Below are 25,847 nucleotides of genomic sequence, written 5' to 3'. Positions count from 1 at the left end.
TGCCTTTCCAGGTGCATTTGTGGATGTGTGAAAGCTGAACTGACTGCACGGTGTGGAGCACGTTCTGAACTGAAACAGCTGAGTATTTAACAGCTGCCCATATGGGTATCAGCTTCTTTTTGGACGTGCATTGGCTCCTCCGTTGAGTGCATTTGTATAAATGTGGGTGTATGGGTTTGTTTAAGCACTGCACAGATCCTTGTGTTGAATAAAGGTGAGTTAAGGAGTAGAGCCTCCTTCCTCGGGAGTGGCTCACAGGCACGAGTTTTAAGTGTGGTTATTAATTTTGAGGAATTAGAGCCTGAAAAAAGTCAGTGTGGCACAGCTCTGTGATGTTCCTATTTTTAATTGGATTTTGAAGCTCATAATTAATTTGTTAAAAAGGGAGAGATCCTAGCCCTGTAGAAGTGAGTGGGAGTTTTGCCATTGCCTTCAGCAGAGGAGGATTTCACCATCGTATCTTTTTATTCTCACTAATCCTCTGCAACAACAGAAGAGCAGCCTGGCACGTGGAAAGGATCATTCCCATTTCTTCTCCTTGCCATTGCCAGTAGTGAGGTAGGAGGACTCTTCCCCCCTTCTCCATGCCTGTGCTTCCTACATACGTGCATCTCGGCAAGATAAGCTTTCATTTCATCTTTGGGTAAGGTGAAAGCAGCCACTAAAGAAGCAATTTGTTCTTAGTCTTCACGTGGAGAGATACAGAGGTCTCTCTCCTCCGGCCCTCTCATGTTTTTGAGTAGCTGCAGGAGGGCAGGAAATCTAACCTCTTTGAGGTCTCTGGGTCAAGGAGCCATCTGACATGGCTTTAAAGGTCACCGTGCTCCTTTACATTTATCTTGTGCCACGCGGAGCACTGTATGCCAGCGTGCTGTCTGGAGCACAAAGAGGTACTGTCTGACATTTTGTGGAACAGGGCTTGGGTTACAGAGGAAAAGCATCTGAAAACAAAACTTGGCTCAGGGCTGTGCAAGGCTGGACCAGGAGCACTTGAGAGAGGAGCCCCTGCAGCAAGTAACAGAGATATGTGGCATCCCAGGGGTTTACCAGTAATCATGCTTGGCATTTTTGTCTCTCATAACCTATATATAGCACTATACATTTGCAAAGCTCTTGACAAATGTTAACAAACCAAACTCAGCTTCAGTCCTAATAGCCCTTGTTCCACAGAAAGCCCAGGATGTTTTTCCTTCACCCTTTTGCTCTGTAGGCAACTGTATCCTTCAGACTGGCTGTACCTGCTAGATTTGGCTGAGCAGTCATCTTCTGCATTTGCTTTGCAGCATGTGTAGCAACACGCACTGCAAGGCAGTTTGTCTGCCTTGCTGTCTCCACTCTAAGGTAGGCACTAGAGAGCGTCAGAGAACCGAGGAAGCTGAATTACCATCGAGGCTTGTTTACTGACAGCTTTTTAAAATAATGCATGAACTGTTCAGACAAAAACGGTGTGCCATCATAGACATGACCAGGGCTGGGGAAATCCCTTTCCTTTGAGAGGGGAGAGCAGATGCAGTATGCCAGGTAGGATGTCAAGGGCTGGGAGGGGGAGAGCACTGCAGCAACTGCAACTCTAGCATCTGGGGCCAGCACTGGTGATGGTGCTTGAATTACACGCGAGTAACCAGCACAGAAACAGGACACCAGCACTTGGTCACTAACAAGAAGTTTCTTGCCTTGATTTTGTTTTGGTTTTTTTTTTCTGAAAAAATCCTATTAAAAGGAAAAAAGAACAAAAGGCAAGTCTGCAGAGATGACCAGGCAGGCACAATCTAAGTGGGGTGGTGTTATTGTTGGCTCAGTCCATTGCCCTGCTGGGCATTTTCCTGTGGTGTACTGTGGCACATGACAGAGACATCCAGGCTGCCCTTTCTGCATTCAGGGACTGAGGGACAAATTTTGGCGGTCTTGCTGGCTGCTGCCCCCTCTTCATTGCTTCACCCCAGTGTGTCCTTTGATTGAGCTGCTGAGCCAAAGAAACTTCTCAGAGGCCAGTAAAATGGTTCGACTCCAGTTAACATCTCAGCCCACTCTGCTGTTCTGTCTGGGGCGGATGACCGCCGTGCAACAGAGCTGCCTGTGCAATAAGAAGTCCACAAAAACTCACTCACTCATCAAAGAACACCTTTTTTTTTTTTTTCCATGTATTTTGATGCAGTTCCCTTGCGCTCTTCACTTTTCTTGCTCTTTCGGCCTCTCCAGTTTGTCACCTTGAAATACATGGGTCTCCCATAAGCACATCTCACTTCTTTACTTGCTGAATAGACATGCTAAATATAGAAATCTGTGTCTCTGCACTGAGAAATTTGCTGTGGCCAAGTGATTGTTTCACGTGACTGGCATAGAGGGGTCATAGAGCCTGAAACTTCAGTTTGGTCAGTGGTGGGATTTTTAAGATCACCTCCTTAGCAATTTTAAGAAGAAGTAAATAAGTCATAATCCCTTCTCTGTTTATAATTCCCAGCTTAGAAGCTTGGTAGTGAAAGTGATTTCTTGTCTGTGTTTTATCTTAACTCCCTCCTCTTCTAATGCATCCATACAGTGCTGACTGCATGGGGAATAGTGACATGCCATCATATCAGAGGAGATGCACTGGAGCATTTGTTCTGGGGGGAGATGATAAATTTGCATGCACATGAATACATGTGCACTGCATAAGGAAAGAAGAGGCATGAGACCTTGTAATTCTCCATCAGAAGGTGTTAATGACTCCACGGATGTTACACCATGGCAGACTTTGACCCTCAGAGACTGGTGTGCATTAGAAGATAGGTAAACGCAAACACAGCAGACCAGAATCTCTCCTGTCTTATCACTGCACCATTTCACTGCCCTCAGTGGTATGGCTAAGATTTTGGGGCAGAGTAATAGCTGATAAAGGTGTAGTGCAAAAAGTCTGAAGGATCAGCTGATTTCTTGAAGAAAATATTCATCTTCTCACTGTCCTGATGTATAATTTCTTGAACCAAGGAACAGTTTTTCTTGTCAGAAGCAACTAAAGAAGATGCAGTCCTAGGGAGCAGTGGGCATGAAAGGTTGAGGGGAACAGATGCGAGTCTTGCCATGTGAGGGGTAAATGGCAGCTGGGATAAGGCATGTGATGCGGTGGTGTGGTCACTCTGGAGTGGTGCACACCTGCTATGTGTTAAGGTGTTAGTACTGGCACTCAAAGCTACCACAGTAATTCATCTGGCAAGGATAGAGTGATCTGAAAAGCTGCCTGAAAATCAGGCTACAGGCACACATCAGGACAGGCATTTGGGATGTTCTGAGGGCTTCTTTGAAGAGTAGTCAACTGGTTTAGTTAGAAGTGGTAAATAAGGTTGTGCAGGAATTTTAGCAGTAAAATTTGGGCTGGATCCATCCTCAGTACAATGCATCCTAAGCCCTAAGTTGTCTCCATGCCACACTGGTCATGAATTGTGTGACGGGCTAACCTGCCCGAGTGGGACAGAGGCAAGGTGGGAGGACCCAGGGCTTGCAAGTTGAGTGCTCAGTAATCCTGATGCCACGTTGACTGTTCTCTCCTCCCCTCTGCAGGTGAGAAGCCTTACAAGTGCTCGTGGGAAGGGTGCGAGTGGCGTTTTGCACGGAGTGACGAGCTCACGAGGCATTACAGAAAGCACACGGGTGCAAAGCCCTTTAAATGCAACCATTGTGACAGGTAACGCAGCCTCCTAACACGGTGTTCAAGTAACATGTGGACTTTGTGGGTGGCACCAGCTACTCCAAGACAAGAGACCTGGCTCCCAGCAGAAGGGCCCGTTCTGGCCTCCTGTCCCACTGCTTTGATCCCCGAGCCACGGAGGGACCCTCCACTCTGCCCCTGTCCTCTGCCTCAGTGGCCCAGCAGAGGGGAAATACTTCCTAACAGCCTAAGCTGTTTCCATCCCATAGCACAGAGAAATACGTGGGACCAGGTGTAGGTCTGACTGAAAGCTGGTGGTGTCTGTTGTGGGCACAGAATTTGGTCCATAGAGCAGCTGCTCTTAATACTCTTGAAGCATAGAAGAAGTCCGGAGGGCCCTAGACCACTTCACTGACGGACTTCTCAACAAAGCTTCTCCAGAGCTTTCCATCTCCTGGTTGTATGAGCCTGGTGCCCTCACAACGGCAGAGCTCCTCTGCATGCTTTGCTTTGGGGACTACACCAAGCACCACCTGTGGCTCCCACCTTTTTGGCAGGGTGGTCAGCAGAAGCTGATGTGCCCCACATGGGTGTACGACTGGGGGGATGGGGACTGTGTGTGGCTGTTGTGTCACAAATCTATAGGAAATGTCTAGGAGAAAAGCACTTAATTTCTATTTGATCATTGTCTTGTCTTACCAATGAGTCCAGGGCTCCATTCTTCCCCAGATGAAACAGGGGAGAGTCAGTGAGAGACAGCAAAGGGCTTCATTTTCAAAAGCACAGGAGTGATTTAGGCATATCTGACAATTCACGTTCATGGGGTTGTTTTGTGTAGGATCAGTGATCTCTGCACATTCCTGCTAATTAGTGAATCTTTTCCTACAGTTTTAAATCTCACCCTTGACATCTATTTGATGTGGGAAATACTCTGCGCTTTCATTTGCGTGGGCCCAGATTTAAAAGCTTGACAGGTGCCCAGAGCCAGGGTTCCTGAAGAGCCCATCATGCAACAGTCTTTCTCTGGGTACTCAGAAACGAGGGGCCAGTTTTGCCTGGTGAGCTGAGCATCCAGCAGCTCCCAGTGGCAGCCAAAATTGCTGCCGTTCGCTGCTGATTCCTTTTTGCAGTCCTCACCACTTTAGCTGCTTGAATGAATGATGAACTCGTCTGAAAAATCTGGTCATCCTTGCTTGGTGCTGAGCGATTTTGAAAGCTGTGTTCTTTGAATTTAGAAACAAAACCAAAAGAAAACCCTCCTCCCTGTCCCCAGTCCCAACTGATAAGAAATTAGGGTGGAGCAAAAGCAATTACCCCTGTAATGACTCTTGACAGCACTGACAGGATCGAACAATGAGCACTTCTCCCCCTCGTACCCCCCCAGCTGGAGATTGGCAGTGCCCTGGGTGAAACCTGGATCCACTATTGAGTAATCAAATAATGTGCTTGCATCTGAACATGTTATCCAGCTAATCCTATTTATATGTATTTTTAAAAGAGGCTTAAGAAAATTACCCATCTTTTTAATGCAGCAGTAAGGTTCTCTGCTCTGATAAGGAAACGTTTTGTAATACAATAAAGGCTCTAGGAAGCCTCTGGGTACACCAGACCAGCAGAGAACATGCATGGAGAGAGGATGTGTGGGACATAAACAAGGGACCCCGTCCTTTTATGGGAAGGAAATTCGATCATTTTCACATCCTGCCTTTCCAAGAGCTTCATCTCCTTGAGTGCTTTTCTCCCCTTGTCTCCCCTCTTTCCGTCCCCCTTCCCCCACAGAGGGCTTCCTCTTGGATTATCTTTTGTTTTATCCCTGGATTATCTTTTGTTTCCTCAGAATGAGGGACAGGATAAGCCAAGTAGGGACCTCTGGAGTTCTGCTTTTGTATAAGCACATCTGTGAAGGAGAAAGGTTATGTTCCCTGTTTTAAATGTAAGGCATTGCCTTTCTCCTTGCTTTCCTCTGAAGAACAAACTAACTGTCCTGGCCTCACAAACACACACACACACACATACACACAAAGCCCTGGGGCTTCTGTGTCAGGACAGACAATATTTTTAGCAGACATATAAAGAAATACAGTCAGTGTTTTGAACTCCTCAGTCTCTTTCAGCCCTTTGTTAAGTATTCATTCTTCTCTCTCTATGTATTATCCATTCCTACCTAGGTTTTTATTTTGGCAGCCAACTCAAGTCACTAAAATTGAGAGATATATTCCTGCAATCATCTAATGCATTTTCTGCTCTTCAGCTGAATCTGTAGATGAAGGGAAAATATTTATTAATAAGTTAAGGGTGCTGGGGGTTGTGCATTGTTGAACTCCATGCACATAACATCTGTGTGTGGTGGTAGGAAACAGATACGTCTTTAGTCTCCCAGTCACTTGTTGCAAGATTGTGGAGTGATGGTGCCTGTTCTTTTGGCCCACTCCGCTATACTACTATTTTTCTTTCTTTTCTCATTCACAGATCTCTCTACTCCCACTTATTACAGATGTCACCTCAAGCAAGCACTGAAACATGTGCCTAAATCTGTCCTTAGCTATTTAGCCAGACTTTTAATGTTAAAGACACTCCTTCCTGAGCTCAGGTTCCCAGCTGGCAAGTTTCTCCGTATTTGAACTGCTACCTTTTATTGCATCCACCATTAATGACAGGAGTTTTGGTCACTCACTCAAGATATCCTGGCTGCTAAACTTTAAGTAGCCTTTTGAGCTACTTTTAACAACACTGATGTAGCACAAAACATGTCTGCTGTTGTTCAGAGGTGAGGGCTGTACCTTGGCAATCAGAACATGAAAGTGGTGTTTCAAATAGCAAAGAGGAGGAATGTTGTGCATACAGCCTGGCTGCAGTTTTCTTTCCAGGCTGTTTTCAGATGTGTTTGTCTCTGACCTTCTGGCCGACATCAAAGGGGTATTAATGTTCTCTGTGTACAGGTCCATTTTAAAACAAAAGAGATAAGAAGATGTTATTCTCTTCTCCTGCTGTCCCAGTCCTATCCCAATACCACACAGCCCACAGACCACATTGCTGCTCATAGCTGGCAGGCTACCACTGGTTTGAGTAGCACCATATGTACTGCAAATGGTGTGTGGTTTGGTGGCAGCAGGGGAGAAAAGAGAATCAGCTAAAGTGGTGTGGAAGGCAGTACACAAGTCCCTAGTGCCTTCCAGACTCCAGGGATATGCTGGTTATTAGCATTCCCCAGGAATTACACTCTTCAGAAACACAGGCTAAGGTTGTGTTCCTCAGACAGTACAAGCCCCCAGCACTCCAAGGGGAAGAGGGTGACAGGGTACTGGCACTCGCTTGTTCTGCATAAATATGTGTTTAGGAGATAGCAGCTTAGTGCCAGACTATTGGGGTATATAAACCTCTGTGTGTGTGTGGGGGCGCGTGCGCGCATGTGGTTTCCTTTCTGACAGCAAGCTAAGAGCACACTTAGCTGGAATGAACACATCCCGCAGTGGAGAATCCACAGCTGGTAAGAAAGATGGCTGAGCAATATATTCTGTTCTCATTGTAGTTACCTTCCCTCTTTCTCCTGCAGAGGCTTCAGTGCTGAGCACTTAGCTGTGTTGCTAAGGAGATAGATCAAAAAGAGAAAGGAAAGAATCTCTGCTCTCTGGGAGCAGAGAATTTATGCATCACGCATCACTGTATGGCTTACAAAATTAGAGTACCTTACTCTAGCATAAACTGTCCTTTCTAGGAAGAGCTGGGGGAGAGATGAAGGGGAAGATTGTGATGGGCCCACCTACAATGTGCAGAGCTGGTCTGGAACTGGAAGAGGTATAGAGCCAGAGGTGTGAAGCAAGGTCTTATCTCATGGGCAGGACTAGAGACCACTAAGCTGCTGTTTCTTAATTTGTGAAGAAAGGAGTTTCCCTGGGGAGCCTCTTCCACTGCTGCCTCTAGTTCTAGCCGGGAAAAAAATGTGTCTGCTATCAATAGCTTTTTTTGGCAGTATGATTTAGCTGCAAAATTTTGTAGGGTCTGTTTTACTGTTGAAAATAAATGTCCACATCCACCAGTCTTACCAGGAGATAGAACTAACCAAATTAGTCAGCAGGAGAATGTGAAGAATTAGTATTGTACCATTTTATTAGCTATAAATTAGCAAATATGGTACCATTTTATTAGCTATAAAAATATTCTAGGGCTGAAAAATATACTAGATGCTAATAGTGTGGTTATCGATGTGAAACAATGTCTTGAATCCATATTTTTAACAGACCTTGCTGTGCTATGACTCAGCACACTTTTTCCTGTGTTGCATCTATAATAGAGACAATCGGAGAGGAAAAGCCATGCTTGGGTGGTGGTCTTATGACTAGTCCTAGACTGAAGTGCCAGCTGGTGCATGTCTTTTTGGCAGCCACTCAAGCTGTTGTTTTGTTTTGGCAGCCCTTGTAGCCAGCGCATGCTGCTTTCTCAGTTTAGACTGACGAGAGAGATGTTGGTCCAAGGGTACATTTTGGCACCCCAGGGCTAGAAAATTCTAGCTGTGCTGAGCCTGCTGTGTTGAAAGCCAAGTGTCCATTGTCAGATTCGCGTCTGTCTTGCTGTGCTTCATGTAAGAGCTTGGAGGAATGCAGCCTCCATCTTAGTTTGAAGTCTTTCTTCTTAATTTTTGCCACTCTGAAGATATTAAGTCCCTTGTAAGTTGCTATAAATCAGTAAAGAACAGCTGACAAGCAGAGCTATGCTCATCCACTGAAGATGAGTATCTAGCTTTTCTTTCAAAGTTCCCTTCTTATGAAGTTTCTTTGTCTCAAAAATTCACCTCATGTAGATGCAGATAGATTGCTCATGTAGGGGAGTACTGCCAACAGGACAGAAAAGATCCCCTAACTATTTAAAATCTCTTCATTTTATAGTTCTTTTCTTTCTCGGCCTTCGCTCTTTTTAGGGTGTTTGTCCTCTGGGTGTTTGCCTTTAGATTGAGTGTTCTTTTTTTATCTTTAGTTCTTGGCTTATTTTACTGAATAGTTCAATTTCTTCTTTTACCTTCTGTCTGAAAAATAGGAAATACTCAACTACTGCTTTTTTGGAAATACGTTCAGTGCCCATGTATGAGCTATCCAGATTCTCACAATAACCCATTTGGATATTCTTCAGACCACTATTGGTGGCTCTTTTATACTCTAAATCTGTGGAGCAGGCGAGTCAGTTCTGGAAGTAGCTTTTTATGGTGCCCTTGGAGCCTACAAAAACAGTTTACTCAAAAGCCACAGATACGTGGGGATTGTGTGATATTTATAATAGATGGGGTTTGCTATTAGTAAAAATAAATAAGCCATTGTCTTATGGCTTTGAGTGGAAAGAAGGCAAGCCAAGAGTCACAGGGAACTTGGAAACCTCCCGCTTTTTAGTGCTCAGTTTGAAGTATCTAGTAGAAGTTTAATTTTTGAGAGTGTCTGAATCCTACCGCTCTAACAATCAGGCTCCATTTTAGGGCTTTGAGGTAGGCAGCCAGAACCACTGCCCATTTGTCCTGTGGTTTGCTCGCTGGTACCACACGTATCTTTAATGACACTGTGATGGTGGATGTGAAGCGGGTTGGTGCTTTCAATCCCATTTCTAATGGGTATGAAGTCTAAAAAATTTTCTTGCTTACTGGCAGTCTTGATAAAATGGGATCTTTATTGAATGACAGGGAAGAAAGGCACTTGTCCTACTGAGAGCTTATTCCCCTTATCACTCTGACAATATCTTGGTGGTGTAAAATGCATGAATTTGGGCTGCTGTTTCTGCTGCTGAGAGTGCCCTGGAGCATGTCTACTACAAGGCAACTATTCTAGAATAGTAATTCCTGATTAACTCTTTGTGTGGTTGCTCTTCTCCTGGAGTGTGTTTGAGTATTTTAACCCACTTCCCAAGTGGATTAAGTCATTTCAGAAGGCAGCAGTCATAAGCCTTTAGAGAGGGAGTTAATCAAGAATAGATGCTTCATTTCAAATTCATGCCCTACCTTATTCTCAATTAACTGCATGTTTAGACCAACCCTTCGACTCAACTAGTTCTCTAGGGTTGCCACTCTAAGTCCATCTCATCAGCATCCATCTGCATGTTCAGAATGTCAAAACATTACGTTTTCTTATGAGATGGAGAAAAATGGCTTTTTCATTAAAGAACAGAAGTTGAAAACTGAAGTCCTGGCATTTTTTCCTGGTTTTACCACAGTTCTTATGTGATTTACAGTTTCCTTGCCTTCTCTGTCTCTCAATGTTCACTCCTACAAAATAGGCATAATACCTTATCTTCTCTCAACATCCGTCAGAGAGGTCACATTCATCAATATCCACATATTACCACACAGATTCCCAGCAGAGAGAAAGGGACAGATATGTAGCCTGACAAATTGTCAGTCTCCAAACTCTGACCCAACTTTCCTTCCAGCTTGGAGTTAGAAATGAGAATTTAGCTTTCAAAACTGGCATCGTATTTTGGTGCTTATTGCAGGTACTGGGTGCTTGAGAAAGCTGGTGTTTTTTTAAACAGATGTTGCTGAGTACTTGAGCAAAACTGACTTGGTTTATTTTATTTTTTTATACGCACACACACACTTATACTATTTTGTACTATAGGTGCATAGATGAGCACTCTTCCCTGACGTTTGACTCTGTGAAAGACGAGAAAGGAGAAGAGTAGTGTATTTAGCTACCAAAGAGCCAGGATAGTTGGCTGTCTGTGGTCACAGAGGTCAATCACACAGGGTTTGGTAGGGATCCATGTATAATCTAAGGAATGTCTCTAAATCTGGATGTGTATTTCCTCCTGTACATAAGGAGGAAGGAGCAGGAGTCCTGTTTTCCCAAATGCTATATTTATTTCGTTTCCCAATTGCTTTATTTTGCAGGTGTTTTTCCAGGTCTGATCACCTCGCCCTCCACATGAAGAGACACATCTGAATATCAGTCATGGCATGGATGTCGTCTGAGCTAAGTGTTGTGAGATGAAAGTGGAACTCAAGTTACAACGCGCTGCCTTGCAGGAGAAGAGAACTTGATCACGTGTAACCCTCTGTACAGAGACCACACGCTCGCACTGTCATGCACCCAATTATACTTCAATACGTACATCGGTTCTTTATGCCTTGCCCCAGCTGGATGGGAGAAGATGCAGGCGAGGAAATGGTATAGATGTGAAGTCAATGAGAAGGAACATTTGCTTACAGTACTTCGTCCCTTTTGGATTTGTTTCCTGGTTTTGCCAGCGAAAATCAAAGAAAATGGAGGAGGCTTCCCTGCAGGTGGACGGCAGTAGGAGGGGCTTATTTAACTTGCTTCTCAGTGCAACTCAATAGGATAATATGTCGTCTTGAAGTTGCATATTTGTAGCACTAACTTTCTTTTTAAATAGATGGGGGGAAACAATGACCTAGAAAACCAAATCCCAGTTTGGTAGCCAAAATTAACCTCTTGGTTCATTTGTTCTTTGTCTGAGAATTCCTAATGTTCAGTGCGTCAAACTTCTCACAGACACTTTGACCTGTCTTGGTTTTGGTTCTTCTTCCTAGAACTGAGCTACTGAGATCCTTTTAAGTCAATACCAGTGGCCTTACTGGCAGTAGACTGTGGAGTGACACTTGTGACACAAATATCCTCTTTTTGGCCTGAGTTTATGTAGACTTAATGGAGGACTATATTTTTGTTGGTTGTTTTTATTTTGATTTTTGTTTTGGCTATTGCACAACATATGCACTAGGGACTCTGGAAGCTGCTGCCATGATGGCTAAGTGGCCAAGGGATAAACCCCTGAGAAACAGCACCTAATATCTCTGTAGGCCTCACCCTATTGCCATAGCTAGGACTTCTTGTTTATTTGTTGAACAGAAAACTTTAAAAGCTTACTTGGAAGCTTAAACATTTTTTTCTCTTTTCTCCACGAACAAGTGATCTTCAGAACTCCTTGTCTTCACCTGGATATCAGTCTGGGACTGGCCACGCAGGCATGACTACAGGATTCCTTCCACATCATGTGAGCATGTTAGCCACAACCCACAGCGACTTAGTGATGAATTATGTTGCTTTTTCTTGCTGTTCTTCTATTAACCAATCTAAAACATTAGACTTTTGTTTGTGTAAAGAGCACCTGCAGACATTTTAATTTAAAGCCAATGTTTGTTGAGCATCTTACACACAAAAAAAAAGCAAAGCCAAAAATCCTGCTCCATTCTTTGAGCAGGAAATCGAGAACCTCTTCCAAGTACAATGGCTTCATTCAGCATTAGCCTTTTAAAGAAATTATCAAAGTCCTCCTTTTCCATTCATCAAGTTGATGCTGTGGCCCACTCCTTTATGAAAAAGATGTAACAGTGTGAACGGTGAAGGAAGGGTTGGATTTTACATCCAGCAGTGAGGCTTTTCCAAATGATTGGTCTAAAGTATTACTAACCTAGAGGTCCATTTTGGCCTACTGTGTGAAACATCAAGGAGAAGTGGAGGTCTCATGCTCACCCTTCAGTCCTATTGATAATTTGATTTTGTTGGCTCAAAGTGGATTAAAGTCTTCATTACAAAAGAAATACAAAAAAATGTATCTTATCCTAACTTGCATTTGAAACTATTTGGCATTGGCCCTGACTCCAAAGACTGCATTTAGGACCATAAAAATGGCCTATGCAAGCAGGCAGGTGGTCATTAGTTTGTATATTTTGTATATTCTGGGACCATCCCTTCAAGATGTGTCTAGAAATGAAACAAAATGGTGTGTGGTCCACAAATGGTTGCTGCTCTTTTATACTGTATTAGCCAACTGCCCTTCTTTGACTGTTTTGACTCATTGACTGTTAAATATTTCCCTTAATTTATGTTTTGAGAGGTAAAACTGTACTCTTAGGGGAAAAAAGAACAAACAAGAAACTCAATAGGTGTTTAAGAGCCGTCACCGGGATCCTTGGCACTTGAATTCTCAGCCTTTTGCAACCTTTGATTCCAGTGAGAGAGTGAATTTACTCGAAAGATGCTGTTTTTCCTCACAGTTTTCACAAAACACTGTGACTGTCAACTGAACACTTTGGGGACAGGGGGGAAATACGATGTCTGGCCCATATGGCATGAAATATGGACCAAAATCCAACCATCTTTTAGGGACAATGATGTAACATTCGTGGTAAAAGCATAAGAGAGAGCAAGAGAGAGAGAGAGAAAGAAAAGAAAGACAGAGAGAGAGAGAGAAGGAAAATTGAGTTTATTCCAAAGATTTTAAACTAACCGTACTCTATATGTGTATATATATATGCTTATATATATGTATACATTTAAAAATTGCGGAGCACTGCTTGCTGACAATCTCGTATTTCTCTACTTCTGTGTTTGCATACTTTTTATGGCCATTCCACCCAACTGTTCCACTGGGACTGAGGGCCCTAGAATCCAATTTGTGTTGGAATATACAGAGCATCCTGCTAGATGCCTAGTGGGAACTGAAACCTCAGCTGTGTGAAACTGTAGAGCATCCAGTCAGTGCATTAGGTTAAAAAAAGGATAAGAGAATCTTAGAATTCCCTCATTGTAGTGTCCTAAAGCATGTGCTCTCAAACCCACCACTATGATATTCATTGGCTGTGAACCTGCATAAATATTCTCCTTTGACCTCTGAACACAGTTGCCTTTGGACATCCTACCAGTAGTCTACAAACCTTTGTTATTGACAGTTTACGTACCAGACTCTATTTAAAATGGAAGAAATCAAGCAAGACTGTTTATTTACTTCCAGTTGTCATTTATGGTCTTGTTGACATCTTAATTAAATATGGCAGAACAAGGGCCCCATGGAAAAAAACATGCTGAAATGTCTGATTATTTTATGCTAGAGGCAGGCCTACATCTAAATCATGGATCCAAATAGCATAAAAAACATAGAGAAAAAGGGGTAAGAGACAACCAGTTTTCAGATTTCTCAGGCTCTCTCTGTAGCAGGTCTTGAACTCTGAAGCCAAATTTTGGGCTTTAGGACCATCTCTTCTGTTTATTAAGGGAGGTATTTTTCACCTGTATACATGGTGTACTCAGTCAATCTCTGGACTTCAGTTTTTGGGTGCTCATATGCAAGTGTCTTAGTCATCGCTAAAATTGTGAACCATAGCTGGTATTTTGTAGAAGTCTCCATTTTGGAAATGCATAATTAACGACACATTCCAGGATCTATTTTTTACAATGACAAGTTTTGTTTCTTTGCAGATATTTTAAGCTGTACACTTCAAACTTGTGTAATCTGTTATAGCTAGATCCTTTTTAGGCCTGTGTCTCCTTGCTAGAGTTGTACAGTTGTCCTCTATTTGTAAACTATGAGTAGAAGCAGACTAATGAAGAAAGGCTAATACTCTCTGAAAGGCTTCTTGGAAGCAAAGCCATAAATAGATGATTTGGTAACAGTTGAGGACTGAGTTATCCAGCTGTACAAAGGAGAAGCTTAATGTTGTTTCCTCATGCTAGATTTATGCCTATTTGCAAAAGAGAAGCCTTTATAAGAAAGTCAGATTGTGGTTTCCAAGGCCGTGGAACTGTAGGATGAGAACAAATTGAGACAACATTCTCACAAAATGGTGTACATAGAGGAAGTAACTAAAACAAATGTGAGTTTTTGTGAATAGCTAAATAATATTTTGCAGAGGAGCAGTCAATCATAGAATCATGCAGGTGGATAGGGGCCTCCAGAGGCCATCTTGGCCAACCTCCAACTAGAGCAGGTTGCTCAGGGACATATCCAGCTGAGTTTTAAATATCTCCAAGGATGGAAAATCTACAATATGTGTGCAAGCTGATCCAATATTTGGCCACCATTATGGTAAAAAAAAACCAAAACCAAACCCAAACCAAACCGTAAAAAATCTGTGTGTTAAGTTAGAATTTTCCATGTTCCAACTTTTTTCATTGCCTCTTCCACTGCGTACCTTCAAGGGTTTTGCTTCTTCTCTGTACCCTCTCTTAGGTATTTGTAGACAGCAATAAGATCTACCCTTACCCTCCTCTTTCCAGTGTTGAACCATGTCTCTCAGCCTCTCTTCATCCATCACATGTTCCAGAACTTTATCTCCATGGCAGCTCTCTGCTAGACTTGCTCCAATATGTCAATAATTTTCTTGTAGTGGGGAGACCAAAAGGAGACAGAATATTCTAGATCAAGGTGTACTTCGTATGTTACAATGTTGATATAGTTTATTTATTCTGGATTTTTCCATTATCTAATTGAGACAAGCTATACTCCATGATGAGATTCTATTTTGAAAATTGTCTTATAACCAGTATAAAGATTTTTCTAATCAGATTTGCTGAATCTATATATAAAAATATGCTTATAGAAATATGCTCTCTATACTGCTGGCTCGAGGCTTGGCAAGCAAAATTCCGACATAATCATTGCTGGATGTTTCACCTTAATCTAAAAAAATGTATTGTTGCACTCATGCTACATTGAATATGAAGAAACATGATAGTGTATTTTAGTCACTTTTTAGACCAAAACAACACTTCAGTGCATCTTTGCTTGTTTTTCCCCTTAGGAGATAAAGAGCAACCTATAATATCATATCTATTTTATAAAGATTGGTCTAACAGAAAAGGGGATTCCAGAGTCCAGAGTATTTTTCATTATCCTGGAGTTATTCTTTTTCGATAGCTAGTACTCAGTCTAGAAAATTATATTACCTGGATAAATTGGCAAATGAAGAAAAGAAAGGGCTGAAATCCTAGATTCTTTCAATGTCTTGGACAAGGCCCTGAGCAGTCTGATCTACCTACACCGTTCTTTAAACAGAGGGTTGACCTCCAGAGGTACCTTCCAACTTCAATTTTCCTGTGTTTCTGCGATTGATTCATTTCAAAGCTCTCTCTGATTAAGTGTGTACTGGTTCTAGTTCTTCCCAGGCTTGTGCTGTGGAACAGACGTAGCACAGGTCTGTAGGGTTTCTCTCAAACTCTGATGGTTTAATCTTTGTTAAACTTTATAATGCTTCTTCATGAGAGAGACTTAGAGAGGAAGAAATCTTAAAAAAACCCCAAACCTTTAGCAAGCCAGTTTGAAGCAATATCATACCATGAAATGTGTCACAGCTGCAGGGACCAACCAGATGTTACGGAAACAAGTTTGTTAGCCGGGAAGACCCATACGTTATCTCAAAAATGGTTTCCAGGACCTGAAATCTAGGCCAACATAAATTTCTCCAAAGGTAAACAATAAATTTTCCTTTTGTTTTCACTCATTCTTATTTTCCTTATACTTTTTGGAAATTTAGGCTAGCACATTTTCAGTTAATATGTGGAAAGCACTACCAAACACAGATGGGGAAGAAGGACCTGAATGCAGGAGACCCCAGGACCTTGCTTTTGCAACTGTTTTAATTTCAGGAGTAAAAAGCTAGCAAAGCACTAGGGGGTGTGGCTAAAATGGAGTTGATTAATATAATAGTTGTAGTGACTGAGTGTATCTTATCTGTGACCTTTCTGGTATCTACAGAATCAGGCTTTCTCTCTCATTTTTACCTGGCCCTAGACGATTTGGGCTTTTTAGCTGTTACCAACACAAAGGTCGCTCCCCCTATTTAATGTAGTTTGTTTATCTATGTACAAAAGAGGTCATAATTGGTGCTTTTGACAAAACTAATGAAAATCCAACTTACTTAAGTGTTTCCTTTTATCTGCCTGTTCCCTTAATGTGTGTCAAAGTCTTTAAATTAAAAAAAAAAAAAGGAAAAAATTGTAAATAATTTAATGTTACTAGGCCAGCACCCAGTGGATCAAGGGCTTTTATTCTTGATTTCATTCAGGACTTGGCACATCCTGTCATTCCATGCAGTAAGACTGTTTTTAAGCTTTTGTATCCTGGGTGACACCTCTAACCCAACACTCTTTTAAAGTACTTTTTGGTGATTTCAGATAGAAAGGCACTTGCAAACATCCCCACATACCAAGAACAACAAAAAAATGTGTGACAATAACTCCATTTAACTGTCTTGAGAAATGAAAATTATTTCCTCCCAGAATATTACAACTACTCATTGACAAGTCTTGCCTGCCTTTCATCAGCGTTAAATCTACGCCTTCTTGAATGATCATTTCTAGATCAAGCTTGAATATTCTTCTTCCTTTTGTCACATTTGTATCTCATTTTATTGATAGTTTAGGGATGATGCCTGCAGTCTTTCTCCTCCACAGCTCTACACTGGCTTCACTGGCAAGATTTAGCATTGTAACAGCTGTAGGATCTGGCCCACCAGGTACTACGGTCTGTCTTGTAAAGCTGAGAATTTCCTCCTCCCTTAGAGGAAGAAGTCCAAGACATACTTGTGCTATATAAGTTATATATATAATGATATAGTTGTATATATAACGTATGTGCATAAAAATGTGGAGATGAGAGGGCAGGCTGCCTTTATCACCTCAAGAACAGATTTCCTTACCTGAAAACTTTCAAATGCAGGTGTCATTTTTCAAACAGGGTTTTATAGTTTTCCTTAATGCTTGTTAATGGCATTTTTGCTGTAATAATTAAAGTTGGAACTCTTTGCGATTTTCAAAATGAAAGCTTTGATGATTTTTTTAAGTGCTTTGGTCCTAACTTCTATATACTGCCAGAAAACAGGTTCTCCACCCTGTCTCTGTGTGGATGTGGATGTACAACAGTATCCCGTATATACCTACACAGAAGAGGAAACTGAGCTACTGACTTACAGTTTGTAGTAGCCAACTGTGCCTATTGCTTTGATTTAGGGAGGGCACTTGCTGTTGCCACTGCATTTTAGGAATCATGTCAGCTTCTGTAGGAAAGTTTTCAACGATGCTGGGAAATATATGTTGCTGTGTACTGTGAATGAGTAGGCTGCAAATTTGGGGGTTGGGAGGGGAGGTGGGAAGGGAGGGGTATGAGGGCTTAGCATGTACACACTAAAAGTGAACTAGAATGGACGGAAAGGTGACATTTTTAGCCTTTATTGTTGGGCTCTCGGGGAAATGAAAAGCTACCATGCAGCCCCTGGAAGGCCTGATGGCTGAAGGGCTGATCTTTACTTTATATTTTGCAACATACTTTTTACCCATCGCTCTGTATTTTAAACCCCAGGCCTGTCAGATTCTGGAAGTAGATCAAAACACTGGTTTAAACACTACTTTGTTACCAAGGCCATGTCTCTACTAGGGAAGTTGCCCTACTTTAAAATACCGGTCTAGTTAAGATCACTTTTTAGCTGCACCTATTACTTGATTGCCTGGATTGAGTTTGCATTGGCATCCTTTGCAGTTAAGCTAAAGTGTAAGAAATGCTTCAGTCAATTAAGATACCTCTACAGGAAGGTTCTTGCACCAATTTAAGTACCTGGTTTTGAAATCACTGCGTATAAACCGTGACAGCTTTTCTCTTAGAAACAAGGCCTTAGTTTAGCATGTCTACTACTTTCTAGTTGAAAAAATAATAATGCAGGCTGAGAACTTTTTTTCTTTTTGCTTTGCAAAACAGCCTGTTTTCTTTCTTGTCCTTGGAAACATTTCTTGCTCTCTACTACACATTAGATTTTTGTTTGGGGGATTTTTTTTAGCAACAACAACAAGAAAGTATGAATGCTCCCTATTTAAGAAAAAAAAAAAACAACATTGCTTGAAGGACTTTCATTTTGCACTATAATTTTTCTTTTACCAGATGTGTCTGACAAGTGCATTTTGGAGATGCCCTCGGTCACGTTCTCTCAGGCCTACTCTGGTATTTCTAATATATCACAGAAGTACCCAATCTTGTAGCCCTCAGTTCTGCCTTTTTTTGACATTTTATTTTTTTTAAGCTTTTTATATATATATATATATAAATATATTACTTTGTCAGTTTTTTTGCTGTACAAAAAGTCTTAAGATTTAAAAATATTATTTGTATTATATGATGGTGGTATGTTAATGTTACAAAATTATTAATGAAGAAAAAATTTATTTTTGTTACTGGTCTGTTTCATAATTCTTTTTTAAATTGGTATATTGTAAGATATCTATGCAAAAATGTTATGTGACGCATTTTTATTTAAGAATGTAATATGTGTAATAAACAGTAGAATGTGTTTGGCCCGACAGTGTTTAGTGTGCCTCGTATATTATTTCTTCATGAAAACTTCTGTGAATGGTGAAATGGCTTTATGAATATCAGTTAATGCCATGGTTCTGTAAACAGTTATTGACATAAAATACATAACTTCTAAGTATGCTTTAGCTTATCAGAATCACATTCTTGGATTAAAATAATTACTTTTTTAAAAAAAATTATTTTATAACAGTTCAAGTGTTGCTTATAACAGTTCAAGTGTTGCTTATATTTGTGCTGTATCACATTGCTTTTGGAAAAGATACTCATGAAGGAAATTCTTATTCTTAAAAGCTGACCAGATTTCCATCTGGCTTGTAATACTACTTCTGTTGGAGTCAGTGAGTTCTGTTATTTAACATTTAACACTGGTTGAAGATTTCAGCCAGTATTATTTTTGTAAAAGACACAGAGAACACTTGCATTGCATTTTCCATGCCTCGCTTTAAAACATTTGTCAGTCCATGGTCAAAACAGGACTAGACTTGGAGGCTCCTGAGCACTAGTGGTATGCTCTTGTCCATGCATCAGGCTGTCTTGCAGGAAGTGCTGTATTTTTCTCTTTCCTCTGCCTCAGTCATTTAGTCTCCCTCTTTAATATCTGCAAAATTGCAAGCACAATTGAATCTACCTGGATGCTTAAGTACTAAAAATGTATTTAGGCAGTAAAAACAGTCATTCTGAGCATAATTACTTTGCAGTGTCGTGGCATAAAATGAAATTACTTTTTCAAGTCAGGCCAGTATCACTTTAGGTTTTTGCTGTCTTGTGCTCACACACTGCAGCAGCCTCAGTGGACACTGCATATGAACATCCTATAGGGCTCATCTGATGCAAACTTGCTAGCTTTTATTCATGGGACAACATGCCTTTCTTGCCCTGTTGGGAGACCTGCTGGGACTGTTTATGTCAGACAGACGGAAGGTAGGATTCCCCTCCTGACATCTGCATCTAGAAGCCAGATGACCATTCTAACCCACTCATTTACGCTCCCTCTATAGCTAATGAAGCGAGACATATCCAGAAGTGACTCACTCCAGGGGATGAGTTGAATGCAAAAGGAGCTGAGATGGTGTCACGCATTTCTGGAAATCCACATGGTAAGTTGGAAGAAAAAAGCTCCAGTGATGCCCATGGCTGTCTTGGTCATTCAGGTGGTACCAGATGTTTGATGATGGTTATAATTTATAGTCTTTGGGTGTATGTTAATGAACAGCTCTTGAACACTGGATAAGGACTCAGCAGAGGTGTGTTCCAAATCGCCAAAACTGCACAGTGCTCTGGTTGCTTCAGCGTGGCAGTGATACCTTGGTGTCACTCTTATGGAGCTGTCATGGTTTGGACTGGGCTGGCCACTGAATCAAAGTGGTAAGTGAAGCAGTCAATCATCTGAGTTTTTGGCACCCTACCATGAAAATACGAGGCTGAAAAAAAAGTGGTCTCTTTGTTAGAGATTGAAGTATTTGTGTGATGTAGGTATGAATGGAATTATGTACAACGCAGAATTCTTTCTGCAAATAGAATTTTGACTTTATAGCTTTTTTCTTGTAAAGACAAGGTCCAAGTTCTTCCCTTTCTCTTTCCTTGAAAAATTCTGGAAGCTGTAATATGTCTATTGGTCTAGACAAAGATAATTGTAGTGTAAATTAGTATTCTACTCTCCATCTATGAGAGGGACTTAAAGAGAGCTCTGCAACAGCCTTTTCAAAGGAAACTTTGGGGAAGCACAGCTGATTTTTTGGCCTGTGTTCAGCTGGAATGAATTGGAGGGAGGATTATCAATGACACATAAACATGCAACCAGTTTGTCTTCCAGGAACTTCGAGAAAATATGATGTTTTACTAGCATACACTTCCTCTTGAAGCAGGTAGGTTATTAGTCCACAGGAATAGCTGTCAGATGCTTCCCGGGGCTGGAGGCCAGGGAAAAGTGATGCTGTGAAAGAACTCCTTCCCTCTGAAATTGTTCAGGTAGCACACAGTCATGCTCCTTGGGCAACTCCCACTGTCGGGGTGTGGAGTTCTCTAAGGAAAGAAAAGACAAATTTATCCACTTCTGGGGTTAGACTGAGTATCACCATCTTATTGAGCTTGTCTGCTGCGAACTCATCGTGTGCAAGCTTTGCATGACTTTTCAGATGTAGTTCCTCTCTTTCAAATGCATCTCGGCTGAAGCAGAGAGGGGCTGAGGAGACCTCACCCCTTCCTCAGGCCGTAGGAGGCTGAGGGAGCTCAGTGCTGCCTGGGCACGACTCCGCAACATGGGGCTGCCTGATGGGCAGCTGATTCGAACAGAGGGGGTTGCATTCCTAAGAAGTTAGTTAGATGCTGCACCCAGGCCCCACCACAGCAGAGCCTGAGCTAGGAGACAGGGTGAAATGGTGTCCCTCCAGCCCTGGAGGCAGCAGACTGCTACCCTTCGGAGGGCCGGGAGAGAGGCAGGGGGCCTCTCCGGCCGCCATACTGAGGGGAGGCACAGGGCGCCTCAAAATGGCGCCTCTCCCCCCTCAGGTCTCTCGGCAGCAGCCGGCCTATCCTCTCAGGCACTTTTTGGAATCAACTGCCAGCCCTGCTCAGTGGCTGAGCAACTGGAAATGGAGGCAGCAACAGTAGGAGGTTTAAGGTTGAAGGGAAGCAGAGGAGGAAATGTTCTCCTCCCATCAGGTGAGTCCCTTCCTGGCATGTGGAAGCCATGCTGCCCTCTCCCTGTACAGCGATTCTGTCGCCTTTTTGTCCCTTACACGTACTTCACTGTTTTGGGGACCCTCTTGCAAAGCTGGCCAGGCTTTCTCCTTAGCTGTGAGGGTTTTCTTTTCACAGTGCTGGTAACCAAAGAATTACAAAATGGCGCCATGTTCCTCATGGTGGGGGTTGCTATTAACCCCTCATCTGCTTTTCTCTCAGCATTTTTGATACTGGGTGTCTGCCTTTCCAAGCCACTGCATGGATAAAAACCAGGCACCTAGGCATCCATGGATCGTATTTTCATTTGTAAACTCAACAGGGTCATACATAGCCCAGTCATTCATACTGTTAAATTGCTGGTTTGGCCAGTCACACAGCCCCCGTAGCATTGCCTGGGCATGGCTCAGGGTTAGCAGGTGCCCAAAGGCAGCATAGCCATGGGCACTCTTTTGGGAGACCGTGTGGGGAAAGGTAAGAGATTTCGGTGGTGTGAGACATAAGCCACACTGAGCCAGTCAGCCTTAGGTCCGGAGCAGATCCCAGGAGCGTTTGCTTGTCCACATGAATGCCAACAGCACTCCCACAAGGCACCATTCCCTCCCACAGCTGCTGTTGGGCTCCTGTGATGACCACAGCTGTCTGTGATGAGGGTATGATGGGCTCGCAGGAGCTGTGTCACTGTGATCAGGTGTTGCTCAAAATTAACTGATTTGTGGGGTGAGAAAGTAGCTGTGCTGCTCTCTGAACACAGCCCCTGGCAGCCAGGACACTCTGGCTCAGTGCCTTAGATGTCTGCCACAGCACACAAGCTTCAAGATGCTGGCTGTGCCAGCAGTAGCCAGGATGGCTGCCAGGCTGGGCAGGCCTGCTCCTTCCCCTGCCGCTGCATGTGCTTGGTGGCACTGGGCAGCAGGAGGTAAGTGCATGTGCCAGAAGGAAGCTGGCCCACCACAGTGGGCAGGTGAAAAAAACATCCACAGGCTGAGCAATTTTGTTCAGCCTTGGAACAAAAGGCCAGCCCCGGGGTAGTTGCTGCCTGACAAATTTAAGGGGGGCAGTTTTCCTTTTGATGTTAGTGGGAATTACATTGTACACATACCAAGGGAAGAACGTGCCCCTGATTAATCAGATAGCACTGGCAGAGAGTCATTGTGTCAAAAAGGCTTTTTGGACACTCATCCCTCACCTTTCAGAGGGGCCCCACTTCCACACAGGGAAGGACTTGTTTGGAAGCAACTTGAACAGATGAAAAATAGCCAACAACTCTGAGAAAACTGCCTGTGTGTTTGTGTCAATTTAAAAGAGAAATGTACACTCAAATTTAAATGCCTTCTTGATTTTTTTTTTTTTTTACAGAAGAGAAAGGGATGAAGAGGACACTGAAGATAAAACACGCGAAGAAAATCCCAACTAAAATTTGATTTTAAATAGAGCAAAGTATTAGTGGAGCTGTACAACAAGGAACTCTACCAGGATTTGGAAGCACCAGATCGTACCCATCCTACAGCAGACATTTTAGGTAAATTTAACTAAATGTTGTCATCTTGTATTGGCTCTGTTTTAGTGATGTGCACCCCTTTTTCCTCTGTGTGCTCCTATGTAGCACAAGTGCAGTATGCCCATGGGTCATGGGTCTGGCAGACACAAAGCAAGGTGTTAATGTCTGCGTAAGACATTTTGCCTGGATGATTCTGTTGTGAAAGGCTAATGCTGGTTTCCTCTTTTCATGAGCAAAGTAGAGATGGTCCACTTCTAGAAGTTTAAACTTTAGCTATAGGCAGTGGGGAGAAGGGTTTTTACTGACAGTAGCCAAGCCCAAGGAGGATGGTTTAAACGATCTTTTTTTATTACTGAATTCTGTGGTAAATACGGATTCTAGGAATTTACAGCCTAGTCTGTAGAGCACTTGAGTTGACTTTGACACCAAGTTGGGAAAAGCATCTCTCCTTGACCAAAACCAAACTGTAGCCATTTATTGCGTTACCCTTTTTTATGAGTACAGCAATCAGTTTTCTCTAAAGCAGGGAGTGACTTCATTACTCTGTATCTTGATTTTTCTGAAAAGAATTTGTAAATATTTTCCAGTAGATTCCAGTGTAAATATGATTCCAGTAGAAGGATATGACTCTCAGAGAGCTCTCTAATTTTAATTTGTCCGATTATAATGCCAATTATCTTATGGTACAATGGGACAGAAAACAAGAAGAGCCCGATGCCACAATCACTTTCTGCTCGTGGTAGTTTTGTTTTTGCTTTGTTTGGGGAAAAATTGTAGCTGGTGAAAATACTAGGTAAACCAAGGAAGCTTATGATTCTTCACATGCCACATGCCTCACACCTGACCAAGAAGAACTATTTGAAGTGGAGGACTAAAACAGTCTCTGCACCTCTTAAATTCAAGGCTTATTGATTCTAACTGCCTTTAGCTGTGCCGACCATCCCCAGCTGTGGAGATGGATACACATCTGTTAAGAACCAGACTAGCATCTATTCTGTGTGCTGGCAACTGTCAGAGTGAACAGGTAATCACCATCAGCATGATGGTGCTTTATGTGTTGTACCAAATACATGCGTATGTATTTATGCAACTGTATACACACATGTATTTAGGGATATTCAAGTTCTTATGTTTCCTCTTGGCCTTCCTGGTAGTACTATAACACAATTCTTAAGAACATTCTCCTACCCCCACTTCGATACTTAACCAGTGTGAGGAGGAGAGGAACAAAGCTCTTATGAGTGTAATATTAGTATGGTGTTAAGTGGCCTTGTCTGCCAAACCAGATACTCCTGTGATGCTATAAATGTGTCACTTCAGTCCAAATTCCCAGGTGGTATTCAATGCTTAAATATCTTTATGGGTATTGGGAGGCTTTGGCCTCCCAGCTCCTTAAACCAGGAATGATAGCATTCCTCTACCGGAGAGGGGTACCTGTATTAATGAGATTATCACATTCCAAAGATACAGAGGCCCTAGACTGACTTCCCTGGTATCACCTCTCTGCTAATCTGTTTATAACACCGTGTTGTTCCTGCTTAATATCACTGTCAATCAAGTTATATCCTGTTAAACACCAACCTCTCTTTAGTTGACTGCCAAACCATGAAGTGATAGCTTCAGTGGGAACACCATGATACTCAGATACAGTAGGTGAAATTACGGCATTACGATGGTACTCCGCTTTCCCTGCCTTGTGTTCTCTGTTGTATTCTTTATTGGATTTGTGTGATGGATCACACAGTGGCTGTAAGTATTCTGGGAAGAGCCAAGTATGTGCTTGTGAACTGAATGAGTTCTCCATCTCAGTGGGACTTATTTCTTTCCACGTGTAGACATGTAAATTTAAGCATATGTATTTGAGTCTTGGTTGGGGCTGTAATAATGTATGCTGTGTGATACTGGTCCCTATTTTGTGATGCCAGCGCACCTTTGCTCTCTCATCTGGAAGCTGGAAGCAATACTAAGAATTCCTGGTCAAGGGTGACTGTGATGATCAAATGTTTTGCTGGGGGGAAGTTTAATTGCTAAGAATATTATTTGTTTGGTAGTATGCAGGGTTTTTTTGCAGTATCCTTGAATCTGTATTGCCATCAAAGATAAAAATGTGCCATGGTTCTACAAGAAACTCTGAGACTGGTGCTAACACACTGTGACCCCCTTAGGACAAAAGCAGAAGATACATATGGAAGAGGTGTTATGCTATTGGCAGTGCTTGAGAGTATCAGTGCGTATTCCAGTCTCTTCCTTTCTTGGACAATTGTAGGGTGCAGGCATTAAAGTTCATGGTCCATAGATATATAGGGGAGAAAAAGGGAAATTAGGGTATTTAGGTGGTGGTTATTCAACCTGAGGTTTTTGAAAGAGAGATTATCTCCAAAGAGAGGAAGACGTTAATTTCCAATGTGTCTGAGCAGATAGATTTTTATGGATCACTCTTCAGCCCTGAATACAGAAAAAAATTCCTTTTTCTGAAAAGTTAACCCTAACCAGGTGTCTGATCTAAAGACCGTTAAAGCTATTGGGCAGGTTTTCAACTTACATAGAGTTTAGATTGCAATCTTAATTCTCAGTCCTGTGTATGGAGATTTTATGTTTCATGCCTTTTTTTTTTTTTTTATTTTGTCATACAATAAAATAGATTTAAAAAAAAAAAACACCAACAAAAATGCTAAAAGACAGCGAATCTAATTATAATATTTCTGTCGGTACCCGTTCTGTTGTCTCCGAAAGGAGCAGACTCCTGCCATGGTTCTGCTCTTCTGCATAACTCTGATTTTAATAAGAACAGGAGGAGGCATACAGAAAGCGTAACATTTTCTGCAGGGGACCAGTCCATGCCTCAGCATTAATAATGTAGCAAATTAACAGTCTTCTTTAAGAACTGCTGCTTTCAATGACCAGTGTGCCATATTTCCTACAAAACCATAGTTTATGACTAATACACTGGTCAGATGTTACACATACATTCAT

The 25,847-nt window shown here is 42.2% G+C and overlaps 1 protein-coding gene across 2 annotated transcripts in view; it reads left to right on the top strand.

Annotated features, from left to right (window-relative positions):
* KLF7 (Kruppel-like factor 7 (ubiquitous)) overlaps positions 1-18,676 on the top strand; it is a 68,697-nt gene extending 50,021 nt beyond the window's left edge. Inside the window, exons 3-5 of one of the 2 annotated variants that reach the window (XR_001413408.1) lie at positions 3,538-3,661; positions 10,491-10,883; positions 11,527-18,676. Coding sequence is in view for 1 of the 2 variants with exons in the window: in XM_014954697.1 (XP_014810183.1) it covers positions 3,538-3,661; positions 10,491-10,542 (176 nt within the window). In the remaining variant the exon portion in view is untranslated. Of the gene's footprint in view, positions 1-3,537; positions 3,662-10,490 lie in introns of both variants that reach the window. The other variant, XM_014954697.1, reaches the window with a different exon arrangement.
* The last annotated feature ends 7,171 nt before the right edge of the window (positions 18,677-25,847 follow it).

This window comes from Calidris pugnax, unplaced genomic scaffold (genome assembly GCF_001431845.1).
Source record: "Calidris pugnax isolate Ruff unplaced genomic scaffold, ASM143184v1 scaffold103, whole genome shotgun sequence".
NCBI lineage: Eukaryota > Metazoa > Chordata > Aves > Charadriiformes > Scolopacidae > Calidris > Calidris pugnax.
The sequence above is the reverse complement of the archived record's forward strand: the minus strand, read 5'-3'. Positions and strand labels throughout refer to the sequence as shown.